This window comes from Amblyomma americanum, chromosome 10 (genome assembly GCF_052857255.1).
Source record: "Amblyomma americanum isolate KBUSLIRL-KWMA chromosome 10, ASM5285725v1, whole genome shotgun sequence".
Classification (NCBI taxonomy): Eukaryota; Metazoa; Arthropoda; class Arachnida; order Ixodida; family Ixodidae; genus Amblyomma; species Amblyomma americanum.
Genome location: NC_135506.1, coordinates 121,527,251 through 121,543,109, shown reverse-complemented (window position 1 = coordinate 121,543,109; position 15,859 = coordinate 121,527,251). Strand labels below are relative to the sequence as shown.

Genomic DNA, 15,859 nt, shown 5'->3' with positions numbered 1-15,859 from the left:
TCTGACGTTCAAAATGAGTTTACGGTGAAGGAATAGAACATTTATAAATACACTGCTTTAATGCACATGATTTTAAGGCATCAATATACATTTGGGATTAACTGTTGTCTACTGGAAGAAGCTAGACTGGAGAACGCAGCAAGCTGCGAAGTATTCTAATCAAATTAACCTCGGAAGTCAGAGGAGAATACTTGTACTCACCGAGTGTACGAATAGCATAACGTACTCTAAATGATCTTCTGGCTTTTGAAAATGCATGGTGTGGTTGACGTCGCTGACAAAGAACAACTCCAAAGTGAAATTATTTGGCAAAGGGGTGTTTTCTGCAAAGTGCGTCGAAAGAATTGTGGTCGGCTATTTTATGATTTCCAGAATAATGCTAATTCTGAACTGCCCTCACCTTGGCGCTTGTATCTGTATCCACTACTCGTTCTCGCCGGTATCTGCTGCAGTAGTCTTCGTGCAGCAGGCTTCAACATTCTCTCCATGATTTCACCTTCACGGAGGTCGTGTTCTGCAATATGTTATACCTTACTGTGAAGGCATATTAGTCATTTGTTATGCACTAGGGGGAATTCTCTAATTAAACTGAATGTTAATGCTGTGCAGGAATGTTAACAAGTACATCATTAATCACCCCCGAGTAGGCATCTATGGAAGGAGCGGTTTAACTTTGTCCGCTGATAGCTTTTAATCAGCTGCAAATCACAATCGAATATTCTGTAACATTCAAGCGAAAGCTTTACTGGCCTAGCAGCAGCCAGCAAACTCGGCCCCGAGAAACATGACATCAAAGCCACGTAACAGCTCGTGACATCGCACCAGTGCCATAGCAACGCATCACGTGACTTCACCGCGCCGCCGAGCCGAGTCTTCACTGTCGCTGCGCCGGGGCTCCAAAGCAGCGCAGCGGCTGCTACCTGACCATGTGATCTTGCCGAGCCTCAGCTGGATAAAAACTGCTGGCGGCTTAGCTCCGGTTAAACCTAGTGTGTATGCGATAGCTGAACCCAAGAAGACGTGGCTCCGCTCGTGGCTTGTCGCTGTCGTTTCGCTGCATCTTGACGGCGTGATTTGGCGAGCCGTTCCTCTCGTTGTTCCGGAGCCTCGGCCACGCGATTGGCAATGCTCGCTTCTTGGGCTCGTTGTCAACTCGCCTTATACCACGCCACAGCTTCGGGACCCGTCGATGTGGCTTCCCGCAGTCGCCGTTGATGTCGGTCGCAGTAAACACGCGGACTTTCCGCTTCTTCCCCCATCGTTCATTTCAAGAACGAGCGATTCGCACCCTCTATAAAGTGGCAGAGCAATGACGCGCATCTGTCGCCCAACTGCGTATGCGCAGCGAAGCTGTAGCCGCTGCGCATGCGCGACGCGCGCTTCGACGCTGCGCAGTCGGCGGCGGCAGCAGCGACGCTGGAACTCTGACGTGACGCGTGGCGGGCCTGTTGCTGGGAGCAGCGAGGCTGCGGAGTCGGCAACGGCAGCGGCGCAACTCTGAAGTCACGTGCGCCGCACCTGTTACTCGGCGCATGCGCATTAACTGCTCCGATTCGGCGCGGTGACCTTGGTTTTGCATGGCGTAGAGAAGGTATCGCTTCGAAAAAATTAGCTGCGGTTTAACTTCTGTGCGCCTGGTTAGAGCGTGGTGTATCGGGAAAGTAGACGCGGCTAGGCGTCTGTAACGTTGTGCGTTCCGCGCTCTGGATAAACAGCACGCCCACCCTACCACCCTGGCAGGTGGCAGTTAAATTAATGATTGATCGCAAGATGTTTGTCAATAAATGAACAATGCGGCCCATTGCTGCAGTGCAGCGTGTATTCCACAACGTTGTCAGCGCTAATGCGTACAGCCCACATCTCCCTCTCTCTCTCTCCAGCGCCACGTACTTTAAAGCGCTATCGAGGCGTCCACTGACACAGGGAGCCCTTTCTTTCCTCAAAATCACGGGAGTCTAGAACGTTGTCAACGGCAACTTCAGTGAACACAATGAACACCGAGACCTTTCGCTTTGTAAATTCGGGATTAGTTGAACAAGTCCTCAGTCTAATTTTGTTCCGTTTATTATAGAACGGAAGTTTTTTTGATTTTTTGTTTTTCGGCGTATGAGGGTTGTCGGTACAGGGCGGATGTTGAAAGCCAATTCTTCAAATGCTCCCGCTGATGAAGTCGTTTAAATTCTGGCTCTCCAATATGCTGTATTGGTGCAACAGCTGTGCTAAATTTATTCTACTGACTGCCGTTGCAAGAAATCTTGGAAGGATATCTGCAATGAATCCTCAAAAGCGGATATGTTACAGATGTACCACCGCAATGAAAAAAAATATGCGATCAACGTGGCTCGAACGCGATCCGGTGTTCTCATTGCATTTTATCGCGCTTTACTCTGGGTTTAAAAAAAAAGTTAGAGTCGTCCTAGGGTGAGTCTCGCATGACTGCATGATCTTTTCACTGCCACCGAAGTAAAAGCATGATGACAAGAAATGGGAACACCAGAGCGCGTAGGCTACTCGCTTTTCGCATTTGTTTTCATCAGCCCTCTATATACATGTGCATACCGGCTACATACTTCTTCCACAAGCTGCTAACTGATGTGAAGAAGAGTTATCTGTAGGCAAAACCAAGTTGAAAACGGTTTATGAAAACATTTTCTAGGCACTCTACTACCCGGCAGAATTAGTTCTTTCACTAGACTCATTTTGAGACAGCTTAAGGGGCTCTAAGAAAAGTGTCCAGCACTAAGCAACTGCTTGGGTACGGTGTAAGTAAAACTAACGGCATAGTAATCTTACTATCGGACATTGAAGAAAAATACCATAAAGACTATCCAATTTCCGATCGCCACTGCATGTAGCCATTTGTAACAGATTTCTCTGCGCTGCAACACCGGAAGAGATGACTTAGAAAGAGCTGAGAAAAAGGCCGGCAAAAGGACGAACGATTGGGCGAGTTGGTGTTCTGTAGTGAAAAGAAAATTCATACAGCGCTAGACGACTGGACCAGAAACAGGTGGAGACGAACACGGCGCTCAAAAAGGAATGTGGATGTTCTAAGTCATCGTTGAGTAACTCCGTAACTTAATCGTAATTTATAACGCAACAAAGGGTTCCGGTGGTATATTTATTTGAACAGCCTGCGTATGTGTGTCAAGCTAAATTTGCGAGATATATCAAAGGTCTATGTAACGAAATATCAGGAAAATTTCCACACGGTAGCATATAGTTAGGAATTCTAAAAACGTTTTTGCAGTTTTGAGGCCTTCACGAACTGACTGACCATTAGCCTGATCAACGACGCCGGTGATCCTGCTTTCCTAAAATAAAAAGACCATTACACCTTCGCTCACAAATATAGCTTGAAACCGCGCATTACTTCTTGAATATGCTGGCTTTGCCACACCTTGTCAGAACACCGAATATTTGTGCAGAATTTACATTGCACTCCCGTTATTCTTGTCTCACAAAATACATAGTACTAAGCAAATCTCTTTGCTAACTTTTCGCAATGCTTCTGTTGTCGCTGCATTATTTATGTTTGGCCGAATAAAGGTGTCAATGGCAGTAGCTCACCGACTTCAGCAACTCCATCGATTCCTTCATTGAAGGTTATCTTCGATACTCTGTGTGCCGTTATTCCTGAAGCCAATCTTTCAGTGGGTGCCTCAGGGTCAATTCGATGTGTGGCGTTTAAGAGTCCAACCTGTAAAGGTTTAAACTTAGTAACAAACCCACTAGCAGAGCGGGAATGCATATTTGAAAGGCCTTACAATATCATAATGTCCTTCGGCTTGAGGTTTAAGTAGCAGAGAAGCCATCTTGCGCTTATCTTCATAGAGGTACCTTTGTAAATGGACTCCACCAATCTGAAAATAAGCTCCAGACATGAATGCTAAAACTTCATCTGCCAGGAATACAGAAAGATAGCTATTGCAGTACCTAGTGTGCAATTTTCGTCATCAAGATCGCTCCTTTTTCTTGTGTAATACAGTTTTGTTTCTAAGTGCTATATCCACCTAAGCAGCATTACCCCGCAAAGCTGCTGTCATGTGGTCATTCTAAGACAAACGACCCACACTCAAGGCTCAACCACCATACAGTTCTTTAACAATATTTATGCCACATGACGCTACTGTTGGAAACACTCAACAAGCTGGATTTTGTAGAAAAATATATGCACGCCGTCCCCATCATCTCAAGTTCGAAAATGATAGTAAAGCCAAGTTTACAAACAATTTTGAAAAATGAGCACTTCACACATGACTAGTTTTTTGAAGGGAATAAAAGGCATTGCGATTTTATAGGCCGTGATTATTTAATACCTACAGAATTTTATTATCAGACCTATGAAAGGTATGTCGATGCAGTTTGTCCATGCGGGTCGTAGACCAAAGCCCACAAAATATAACTATAACAGAGCTCAACTATTGAACGTTATTTGACTAAAGCTACACAATCAAGTTTTTATTTTATATTTTAAGGACCAACATATTATTTCGAAATCGAAGGCCGTCAACATAAATGGGAGCCTAGTATTTATACTTTTTTAACTGTCAACGTGATTCGAAATATTGAACGTCACAATTACGTAAGTGAAAGATTGTTGAGTTGGCTTTTCCGCTTTGAAGATTAAAACAATTCGCCGCTGCGCATGCTTTCGTTCCCGAAATCGAGTGAACTTCTTCTAACTTAAGAAATGCGACCGAAACCATTTTCTAAATGTCCAAGCTATCAAATGCATATACTTGACGTCAGATATTTCTAAGCGCATTGCCGATTAAGAAACTCTGAAAACAGGGCTGATTTTCGATGTTCACGGCATTCCATTTCGCGATATCACCTTAGCCTCTAATAAAAAACGTATAAATTTGATTCGTTTTAATAAATTATTCGTGTACATGTTGATCCAAACGTGGTACATAATGTTCGCCTTGCTGTGCACTCTGCCTGCACCAGAGATGAACATTTGACCTCAAAAATCTCGACATGACCTCAACCCCCCCCCCCCCCAAAAAAAAAAAAAAAATTGCTTACTTCTCTCGAGAACGACGTCATCAGTTGAGGTTGAGGCCTTCTGAGGCGCCCTCACCTCACTTTTCCTGAGGCCACTGGCGACCTCACTCAAGCTCACCTCAACCTCAACCTTCGTCTCTGTCTCTTGTGTTTTTTTGTCGCGCTACAAGCATCCCCTCGAGCAAGAAGTCTTTTAGTTAAAAACAATTCTGAGAATCCTCTAAGACAGGAAAGCCAGAATGATACTGGTATTATTAAATAAGGTTTGTACAGGCAGCATTGACGTGGGCGCCATAGGAGAAGCTTACCATCTTGGATGAACCCTCGCAGAGTTTATGGCCTGTAGACAGGGGTCTCCCTCACGTGGTTACTATCAGTACGTCCAAGGGCACTCTTAAAGCGAAAGCTTTACTTGCCGCGAACTTTTGATTTCACCGTGGCGGTGCTCCGAGGAGGCACATGATGTCACAATGCGCGCCTTGCCGTGGATCTTTTTCTAGTCACTACTGCGAATGCGCCACTAGTAGCACTGTGCCACAGGTGTTCCGCCACTGCGCCACCCCTTTCCACAAAATCCAACTTTCAATTGTCAGTTTTCTGTTTCTTCTTTCCCTCCATCCTTTATCTCTTCCTTTGCGGCGCAGTTCGGATGTCTGCCGAGATATGTGAGACGGTCACTGTGCATTTCCTTTCTTCAAACAGAAAACAGAACAAGTGAGCCTACGGCGTTTTACAGAGTTCATTGGCGTCGACAACTTTGCGAAGGCCATTCATTTTCACGAAAGGAAAGGCGCACAACCGGCTCCGTGGGTCAGTGGAGACCTCAATCTCGCTTTCATGTACGTGGCGCTGGTGTTCAACTGCAAAAGCCTGCTTTGATTGCGTTTCCGCACACCGGTTAGGCAGCGCACCCTTCCTGCCACCCCTGGGAGGGGGCATGCAGTTAATGGTTGATCGCGAGAGATTGATCACCAAATCTACGCTGCGGCTGAGCTATTGCTGCAGTGCCGCATGTCAGCCACGAAGCTGTCAGCGATAATGCATTCAGGCCACATCGCTCTCGCACCAACGCCACATATATCAAAGCACAAATGAGGCGTCCACATATCCAGGGAGCCAGTTAGGCGCCCTTCCTTTAATCAAATTGCTATCGCCGTCTAGAACGTTGTCAACGCCAACGCCAATGAACTCAGTTAGCGGCGACATCTTTCGCTTTTATGTCCTGAATTAGATGAGCTAATCCACATTAATATTTTTTTTTTCATTGAGCTTGCTTCACTAACTATTTTTAGGCTTATCTGTGCCTTTATTCGGCAACCTGCTTATCGTATACTTGTTCATATTGGAAGCCTCTCGCTCATTCACGCACGAACCGGCAATTGTCTGACACAGACCTTCTACACCATGTACTACAAATTGGGAAGGGGGGAGGGGAGGTATTCAGGATACTGTTCTTAGGATTGAGAATAGTCTTCGAATGTAAAGAAACGGGTCGCCGATGTATTTTCCAATGTGACGGCTACGCAGCCGCATATCAGCATATTACGATTTCATTGCTCTATACGTCATACCGAGCGGACACGGCGTAGATAAAAATGTCACCCAGCAAACGCTCTTTTTAGCCCACTGTATGCTGCCTTCGAAAACACTTAACAAGTTGCGACTTTAGTACACGAACAGGGGCGTGTTGGTATTGATGACTACGTGGAAGCAAGCGGCTTCTTTTTTTCGTGCCAAAGCATTAGACGGCTCAGTTTCAAAGTCATATCCGCAAAAAACTATCCGCAAGAAACGCCACCATGTGACGTCACGATCCGGCGAGACACTCGACAAATATGATTACGTCACATCATTAATTATTAATAATTATCTAATAATGATGAATAATACTAATTAGCATAATTAGTGGCGGCATTGCTTGAGTGGGGGAGTCATACAAGATCACGTGACAACTATGTAATGTGACGTGACAACTATTCAAGTGACAACGATGTAATGTCACGTCATACCACCTCCCCGCCCACCACACTCCACCCACGTTTCAAGATCCATATGGATCCCACAATACTACACATGCGCTCATGACGCTTTACACAGTGCCCCCCACCCGATTCACAATAATGACATCCGTATTGTTTCAGCAGGTAAACGCGCAAGTTCTCATGTATGACATAATGCAAACATCATGCAACGACACATGCTGTTGACCCTCGACACGGTGGCAATGATGATGACGATGCTAATAGTGCGTCTTTATGAGCCCAAGGAAGTCTGATCTACTGCTTCCAAATTAAAAGTTGCCAGCCAATTCATAAAATATTCTACATTACCTTGCAACCGAACACATTCTGCTATAAAAACAGGAATACCTGCAGCAAATAATTAAGGTTGACAATGTCGATGTTCTTGGGAGGCCAATGCCCTCATTTCTTTCCGCCACTTCCCCTCCGGGTGGCGGTGGGAATAGTGCTGCGGTGCATCCGTGTATCGAACTTAGATATCTCAACTTCCGAAAAACGAATAAGGAACTGAAGACCAAAGAGAGGTTATACGGAAGGATATAAAAGTGGAATAATATCTGCATCTGCTTCCATTACGGGAACGGGAATACAGAGAAGTAGTGTGAGATTCGAGAAGGAGAGACACTGATCAAAAGCTTCAACGATGTTATACAGGTTTTTTCTGTCATCGTGCTTTTTTCGTTACATCTGCAGGTGTCCTTATTAGGAACCGCCTGAATGGCATTCTCTCGCCTGTGCCAACTGCTCCAGTTTCTGTTAAAGCACCGTGTAGTCTACAGCAGGATCCCCTTGGCTCGACTGCAAGGCAGGAGGTGTGACATCAGCGCCGGCAACGAGCATGAGAACGACGCAGTCTTGCTTTGGGCCACCCACGCTGCGACAAATTTATTCCGTGCTCGTTGGACTAAACTCGCCAGCCTGTCCGGTCACGTTTCTGTCACACTATAGCTGTTAATCAAACTGATGACGTCATCGATGACATCATCAATGATGCAGTATGCCACGCGAGCGCACGGAACCTGTAACCTTTGGAACCCCGAACCTTATCGAATGAACCGTTGAAAAACGACGTTACCCAGCGGCCGACCGACGATCACCGCTTGCGGCTTCCCGGCTTGTCAAACACTACACGCGCGGTGTAGTGTGCCATAACTGGAAACTCGGGGCATGTTGAATGCACTGCGCATGCCCAAGGAGCCAGCAGACGATGCACCAGCGCTTCAGTCTACATTCGCATAGTCTTTTACTAGCAGCTTCAGCACGCAAACAGTGACAGGGGCAGCAACGCCGCGCAGAAGACTTTCACATCATCGCACTTAAGATTACCAAAGTGTCCCCTAATTTTTTTGTTTGTGGCTTCAGACAAAGTTAGTGCGGATCAACGTGAGTTATATGCTTTGCGCGCTCCCACGAGTTGGAGCAGCCCGCCAGGCAGCGACGCTTGCTACGCCGCCGGGGAAGGGGGGAAAGTGAGTGGCATGCCGGGACAGTGGCACTCCCTCCAGGAAGGCCAGAGGGTGCGTCCTCCTGTAGGCTCGGGTCGAACGGGCGTTACAGCGCAGCACCAAAAGCAAAGAGCGGACTGCGGGATCTGTTCGTCCAAAAAGGAGAAACCGAACACCAATCTTCATTGCATGAACACTGCACTAGTGTGCTCCAAGTCCGCCTCGGAAGCGGCACTCGTCAGGGTAAGACGCGGCAAATACAAAAGTCTCGATCTCAAAATTTCGACCTCACTGAATGACGACCTCACTCAACCTCGAACTCACGCTTGAGGATGAGGTCTCATTTGCTGACCTCACTCACAAACTTTCGAGCCTTTGCCGATCTCATCTCATGGCGTGAAGTTAAAGTCGACCTCATAAGGTCCAAACCTAATGAGGCTGCCCACTTCTGGCCTGCACTAACAACATCCACTTATGTCTCGCGGGTCTAAGAGTAAAAATATCTGAACTTTAAACAATCACCTTGTTCAAACATTTCAAATAAATTTGCTTAATTTTCCCACAACTATGAAATGCCGAAAAAATGCCCATCGATTGTTATTTGCAGTTTTTAATATATCCTATATGTTCGCATAATTGATTGAAATCGGTTTCTTCCTTTCTGCGGAACCCAAGAAAGTAAATACAAAAAGAGTAAACATGACGGGAAAAAATGCTATATTTGGCAAAAAACTGGTTTTCAGCATCATAAGCTGTCAGTGGAATAGTGAGGTGGCCCAAAAAGAGCACGAAAGGAAGCGCATTGCACAATACGATTAAAAGATACTTATTTCAGGGTGTTTAATTGTCAATTTTGCGTCTTCAGAGAAAAAATTTTTTTCAATTGAGCACTCGCGCCCTATTATCGCGGTACTCCCTACTCGCTCTTCACTGCAGTACAGGCAACCACTGGAGCTAAGGAGACGCATCAGTAGCCCCACGGTGCTGCAAGTGGATGCTTAAGATTTGTGGTTTGAAAAGCCGGTTAGCGCGCTCATTCATGTTTCGGCATTTGAAAATCCTGGATCGCCGATTACGAAACACAACCTTTGTCCGTAAAGTTCCGAGACTGATTTATTTTGTTGTCTAGCATTGATTCCCCAAAACAAATGTTGGTGTATATGTGTAGCGCAATCTTTTCAGGCTAACCTGAGCTATTTATGTTAATTGCTGTGGTAGCCGCTAGATAGCACTGCATGTAGAAAAATACATTGTCACTAGTCGTCTGCGCATTCTAGTGTGAGTGAATGTGGCGAGATTGGCTGTCCACCTCGGAAAGCCTGTAAACATAAAATTCTGTGTGAAGCTTGGCAAGATAGCCACACAGATGTATGAGCTCCTTAGTGACGCTTACGGCAACGAGACATTATCGCGGGCGCGAGTTTTCGAGTGGCACAAGAGGTTCGTTTCAGGGATTACGTCGGTGGAAGACGACACATGGCAGGGACGCCCTTCAACCTCACGGAATGAAAAGAGCGTGGCTCGGATCAGGGGAATTGCACGGCAATACCACACCATCACAGTCCGCATGCTATCAGAGGCACTCGACATTAGTAAGACAGCATGCCACCAAATTTTGCGTGAAAACTTGGGGAAACGAAAGCTGAATGCCACACTGTGTATATCTGTGTATAAGCTGTGTATAGACTGCAAAGGAGACTATTTCGAAGGGGTGCCGCACAAATAATTTCAATGTAATTTTACTTCTGCCCCCCGCTCACTGAAATTTGTTGTGTACGAGACACTAATCCGTAGCAAACTAGAATACGGTACATTCAATTGGGACCCTAGCAGTGCTAACCTAACCTATGCCCTGGCGCTTGTCCAGAATAATTCCGTTCGTTTCATTCTGCATAACTACCATCGTACTGCTAGCATATCATCAATGAAGGCCATGTTAAACCTTCCTTCATTAGCTTCTCGTCGGAAATTTTCTTGCATTTGCTTATTTCATAAATTTTTTCATATTTCTCCCAAAACTCGTAGCGCACTCATCTTTTCGCCTTCGTACATCTCATCTCGTCTGGACCACTCACACAAGGTTGGAATTGCACCACTCAGGACAAAAACATGCAGCAACTCCTTCATTCCTCGAACATCCAAAGACTGGAACCACCTTCCCGGATCGATTGCCAGCATAGTAGAAATTACTAATTTTAGAACCGCATTAGCCAGCATTGTTTATGTCGATCATTAATTTGTCTGCTTCGTGTTATTTTTTCTGCTTTTTATTTATCTCATTCAACCAGTCCCCTCGGTAATGCCTCAGGCGTTGAGGGTAAAATAAATAAATAAGAAAACTAAATAAATGTTAATTGCATTTTTTTAATAGACTCAGTCTCGGAACTGTACGGACAGATGTTGTAGGTCAAAGTGTAAGTTTGCGTTACTTAGTATGTCATGGTATGGAGGGAGGCGTTTTCATTTGGTGTCATGATTTGCTCAGAGCTAGAGAACCAAGGTCATGAATGGACACACGAAGACTGCTGTGTCCTGTCTCCCTCTTGTGTTCGTTTTATCTCGGGCTAAGCCCCCCCTCCAATTCACGACGTACGCCCCGCGTGCACTATTGATTGAGGTTAATGCCTTGTGTCACGAAATTCGCGTGCTCTTTTTAATGCTATGCTCATTAGCCCCTTCCCTTTCCTCCCCTTCCGATGTGTTCAACATATTCCTTAGATTACTTTTCTAATGGCACCCGAAGCCTAAGAGAAACTTTTTCTTCAATTTTGCAAACAGCTGAGGGCCGGGAGGTCAGTATTGGACCTGTGCACCTAAATGGAGTCTTATAACGACCAGCTGGCTCGCCTTGCCGTGTTTCCTCGATGGGCTTTGTAAAGGTAACTAAAAAGCGGAATCTGTTAAATAAAAGTCAGAGCACGATAGGTCGGAGTATAAAAGTCAAGCACAATAGGTCGCAGTATAAAGGTCAAGCACGATAGGTCGGAGCATAAAGGTCGAGCAGGATAGGTCGGAGCAGTTTTCACTTCACTTGATATCAACAGCAAAGTGCGCTCCTGTCTGAGGGGCCGGCTCGGATGTCGTCAATACGAGCTCGATTCTTTACGGGAAGGAACACTGGCCCCAGTGCGGGTGTTTGGACTGAAAGCGGCTCCTGAACGTGATAGCGCATCCGGTCGGGGGCCGGGGGGGGGGGGGGGGGGGGGGGGGAAGAGGAACGAGGGTGCAACGACCTTTCATCGGCCTCTCCAGTTATCACGCGGGGTGTCATGATGCTCGTGTTACATGGCCACTTCGTTTTTATTTTCAGCAACTGTGCCTTCGAGCCGACCGTCCAATCTCAGCGCACCATCTCATCTGGACAGCGGCGCACTGCCTCTGCGTCTCCTTAGCTCGGGCAGCTATATGCACTGCAGTCACTGCCGGAGTAGGGCGTGGTTGTTAAGCTTGCAGTCATTTTCTCGCCCAGATAAAAGTGTTTCGACTAAACTACCTGAAAGAAAATATATTAAATAGTACTATGCAACGTGCCAGCTTTCATATTTTCCTTGCACTACCTCGCTATTTAACAGTCCGCAAAAAGCAATTTTTTTCATTATCGGTATTTTTTTTGACACGCTTTACAAGCACTGTGCTCAGAAGTAGTTTTATCAGCTTCGCTGTGTTCTGCATAAAGTTAGAAAAAGTTAAAATGACTTGCGTAACTAAAACAACAATAATTCATACCAAGGTTTTGCACTTTTTCGGTGTTTAGTGTTTGGAGAAAAATGAATCAAATTCATGCAAAGCGAGAATATATAATGCAAACGGTCTTAAATCATGTGGATACATTTTATGGTCGTGCGTGGAAACTGAAATTTTTAATACTCTTTATAGACTACGCTTGGCTGCTTGCGAAATCAAGATGACAGCCATAAAGAAAAATTATTCCGCACCGAAATCTAGCCGGAGGAGTAACGCCGGAGGACAGTAACGCCATGCGCCATGATTTTTTTCACACAGAAAGCGGAGATGGTCGGAAGCAAAGCACTCGTTATTTATCGTCAAATGACGCATGCTCACGACGGTGGAGTAGGTGCGCTTACGTATCTGTCGCTGATACCGTCGCCTGTGGCTTCTCGGAGCAGAACACTTTCAGGGAGCACTGAGGCTTTTCTTAGTTGAAGAGAGTAGTCATCATTAATCAACAGAAGTTTCTCGGACTGATCCCTCCGCTCTTCGTACAATTGGGGGTAAACTGTGACGCTTCGCTGCATGAATTCCTTCTGGCTGCTGATGGCTGTACGAGAACACGGAGATGAAAAAAAAAATCAGCTTATATATGTTCGCCCACATTAGTTCCGGCGTATTTCGTACGAAGAAGTTACCCAACGTGTCCTTTCTCTAATAAAGTTCTTGCTTGAGGACGAACATCCTTTTCTACACATTCAAGTGATATTTAAGACATTTTATCACTAATAATATTTTGGCGTCTGCTCTTGGCATTGAGGCCGTTATCGGTGGCACTTAACTGTATCTGTTGCCTTTCAAATGTTATCTACCAATTAACAATTAATTAGACGTTTCCAAAGAGCGGAAGTGTTTGCATGTTGGTTTTAAATCCCCAGGAGATGTTATTTGTCCGTCGTTTATAGTAAATCGCGACGAAACAACGCAAATAGTGTTGTCTGATTTTTCACTGGCATTCGCCTCTATCCAGGAACCTAGAAAGCAATAAATTTTATCTTTTCATGCCCTCAGAGCACTACTGCATGGTGTAAACAGCTGCGTTTTATACTGGAGCGACAAGAGTAATACCATTCTGCATGGTTTCAGTGCCATTCGCCGGCATTTGGACAAATGAGACAAAAACATTGTGAGGTTCGGACCATTTAAGACACTCCGCGGTGACATCATCGCAAAGAAAGCTACGTAGCCGTGCATTCGCCCGCTAGTAATCAATTCCACATATCGCCTCCATCTAAGCGGGAGGTTCCGCCGACACGGGGCGCGGCGAAGCATTCTGCCTGCACGAGGAAGTCACAGCTTAGCAATTCACGCGTAAACAGACCAATGTCACCTACACTTGCAGTCAAAGACATTGCTTGTGCCTGTCCTTCGGGAAGCAGAAAAGTACAGGACTGCCGTCCAAAAGCGATAAACAGTCATAGGCGACGAAAGAACACACCACCGCGATGGGTTCACTACGTCTTCAAAACAGGCCTTCGCTCCCTACTTCAAGAAAATACGTCTTGAACTTTAGTTGTCACCTGCCAGTGATCATGCCATGCCTGTGATCCTTTCAGACCAAGGTCTTGAAAGGAGAGAAGACGCGTTTCAACATTGAGCTAGAAGAACGTTCCGTAATAATGGCAGCGGATACAGCCATCAGTAGTGTACAAGTAAATAGCAGTGAATGTGAGTATGGTTATACAGGCGGCGCGAACTGTCGGCATTGAAACCTACACTGTGTTTTGCCGCTGGCAGAGCGCCCATGAATGCGCCTCTTTTCGAAGGTAATGCAACAATGCCAAGCCATAGCCTATGACCATTTTGTTTTTCACGGTGAGGCAATTGGCCTAATTACGCGTTTTTCTGCCAGATTCGCGAAAAAAAAAGAGGTTGAAATGGCGCACAGTTGGACTAAATGTCAACCTGCTTAAGTTCGTCTTCTACAAACTGCGGATTCTGTGGAGATATAGCTGATGACATGAGTGGAAAAATTCCCGTAATTGAACGAGAGCTTCCATTTGTCTTTGACTTAAGAGGCTTAAAAATAAGGCAGCAATTTTGATGCGTTGAAGATTAGTATACTCGAGAAAAAGTAGGTAATTACCGATAATAGCGCAGAGGGAGAAGTGCCTTAGCAGAGCTGAACCCATCAGAAATTTGCGAACTTAAGAAACGAGAGCAGGGGTCTCGCCGTTCTTCGATCTATATCCTTATATATCGCATGGTCAAGCGGGAAGTCAAATTTAAATGCAAGTTTTGACACCTTAGAGATAAATAGCAGAGGCATTGTGGATAAAAATTTAACCAATAATAAACTAAATGCCTTCGTCGCCTATAATCGCAGAGAAGGCTCTTAAACTACCGTATTATTTTTTAGAATGCGACCAGTGCGTAGAATGTCAGCGACCAGTCCGTAGTGAGTCATGTGAGTAGCCGAGTAGGCGCAAACAGCGAGGACGGCACACATACCAGGTGCTGAAAAGGTCAGCGGAGAACCTGAAGACGGTGCTCTGTGCCCTCTAACCTTCGACCACAGCGGACATGTCAGTGGCCGCCCACAAGCTCGTTTAAAGCGAATAACGGCTGTATGTTCTCTAAGTCTCCGACCCACAAGCTTTCACTATACACAGTGGGCAGGCTTCATAAATGACAAGACGTCCTTCAGATGGAAAAGATTTGCGCCTTAAAGTGCCTGCAGTAATTTCTCTGTTGCCTTATCCACGCTCGTTTCTAAATGACACACAGAAACTGCTAATGTGCTCATGTTTTGCTTGAAGCGTAATTTTGTTGTAGAAGATGTTGTTTTCATTAATCCACAAGTGTTTCGACATGATAGCCCTATTTCTATGTAAACTCTTGCTGTCTTCTTAAATCAGCAGATTGCAAAAAAAAAAAAACGATCCTTCCCCGTTTAGGCGAGGATTTCCTGTAATGCTGTCTCTGCTGAAAGTATTGCTGTGATATACCGGGTTGCTCTACTAGTCTGAACGTATGAATCGTACAGAGGTAAACATTTACTTTGATTGATATTTTTTATGTGACCGCGCTGCTTTAAAACAAATGTAATTATGCAAAGAGAGCTGCGAAAGCAACAAAACAGAATATATGCAGAAACCTACAATTTGTGGTTGTGTTGAGGATCATCATTTTCATCTGGCGGAGTGTGATGTCGTCGACGAAGCTGTCGATTTAGGCTTCCAGTCTGTATTGTGTGCATGCATCTGGCATATACGACCAGTGGGATGCAGACGCTAGCCTTGCTTTGCATGTCTGATTATCTGTTTTGCCCTTCGGTAGAACTGAAATGGCAAGCATGTTTTGCCTGGGGTATAAGTAATAACTATTCATTTGTGGTATACAAAGCACAGTTGAAGCCGTATCTACGTTTTTATACCGCTGCCCCTCGACGGCTGTGCTGTGCAGAGGGAGTAAAGGCAGCGTGCGACATTAGCGGTTAGTCCACGACGGCGGGAAACAGAAAACAGCCGGAACGGAATTTTAGTAGACGTCATTGGCATAAAATACCAACAGCCTTTTAAAAATGTATTCCATCTGTCTTCCTCTCAGCAATACCTATGGATTTATGTATCTAAAGGTTGAAAAAGTAATAAAAGTTTGAATTCGGGGGGTTCACCGACTTTGGCTGACATGAGTAGAGCGATGTTCGCAGTT

The 15,859-nt window shown here is 45.4% G+C and overlaps 1 protein-coding gene across 1 annotated transcript in view; it reads right to left on the bottom strand.

The window, feature by feature from the left end:
* LOC144106515 (venom metalloproteinase BumaMPs1-like) overlaps positions 1-14,397 on the bottom strand; it is a 53,124-nt gene extending 38,727 nt beyond the window's left edge. The window contains exons 1-6 of the mRNA XM_077639358.1: positions 14,292-14,397; positions 12,562-12,755; positions 3,768-3,863; positions 3,571-3,700; positions 401-514; positions 202-323 (exon numbers count right to left, since the gene is read on the bottom strand). Of these exons, the coding sequence (XP_077495484.1) occupies positions 202-323; positions 401-514; positions 3,571-3,700; positions 3,768-3,863; positions 12,562-12,755; positions 14,292-14,337 (702 nt within the window). The 5' untranslated portion in view covers positions 14,338-14,397. The remainder of the gene's footprint in view (positions 1-201; positions 324-400; positions 515-3,570; positions 3,701-3,767; positions 3,864-12,561; positions 12,756-14,291) is intronic.
* Positions 14,398-15,859: the final 1,462 nt, after the last annotated feature.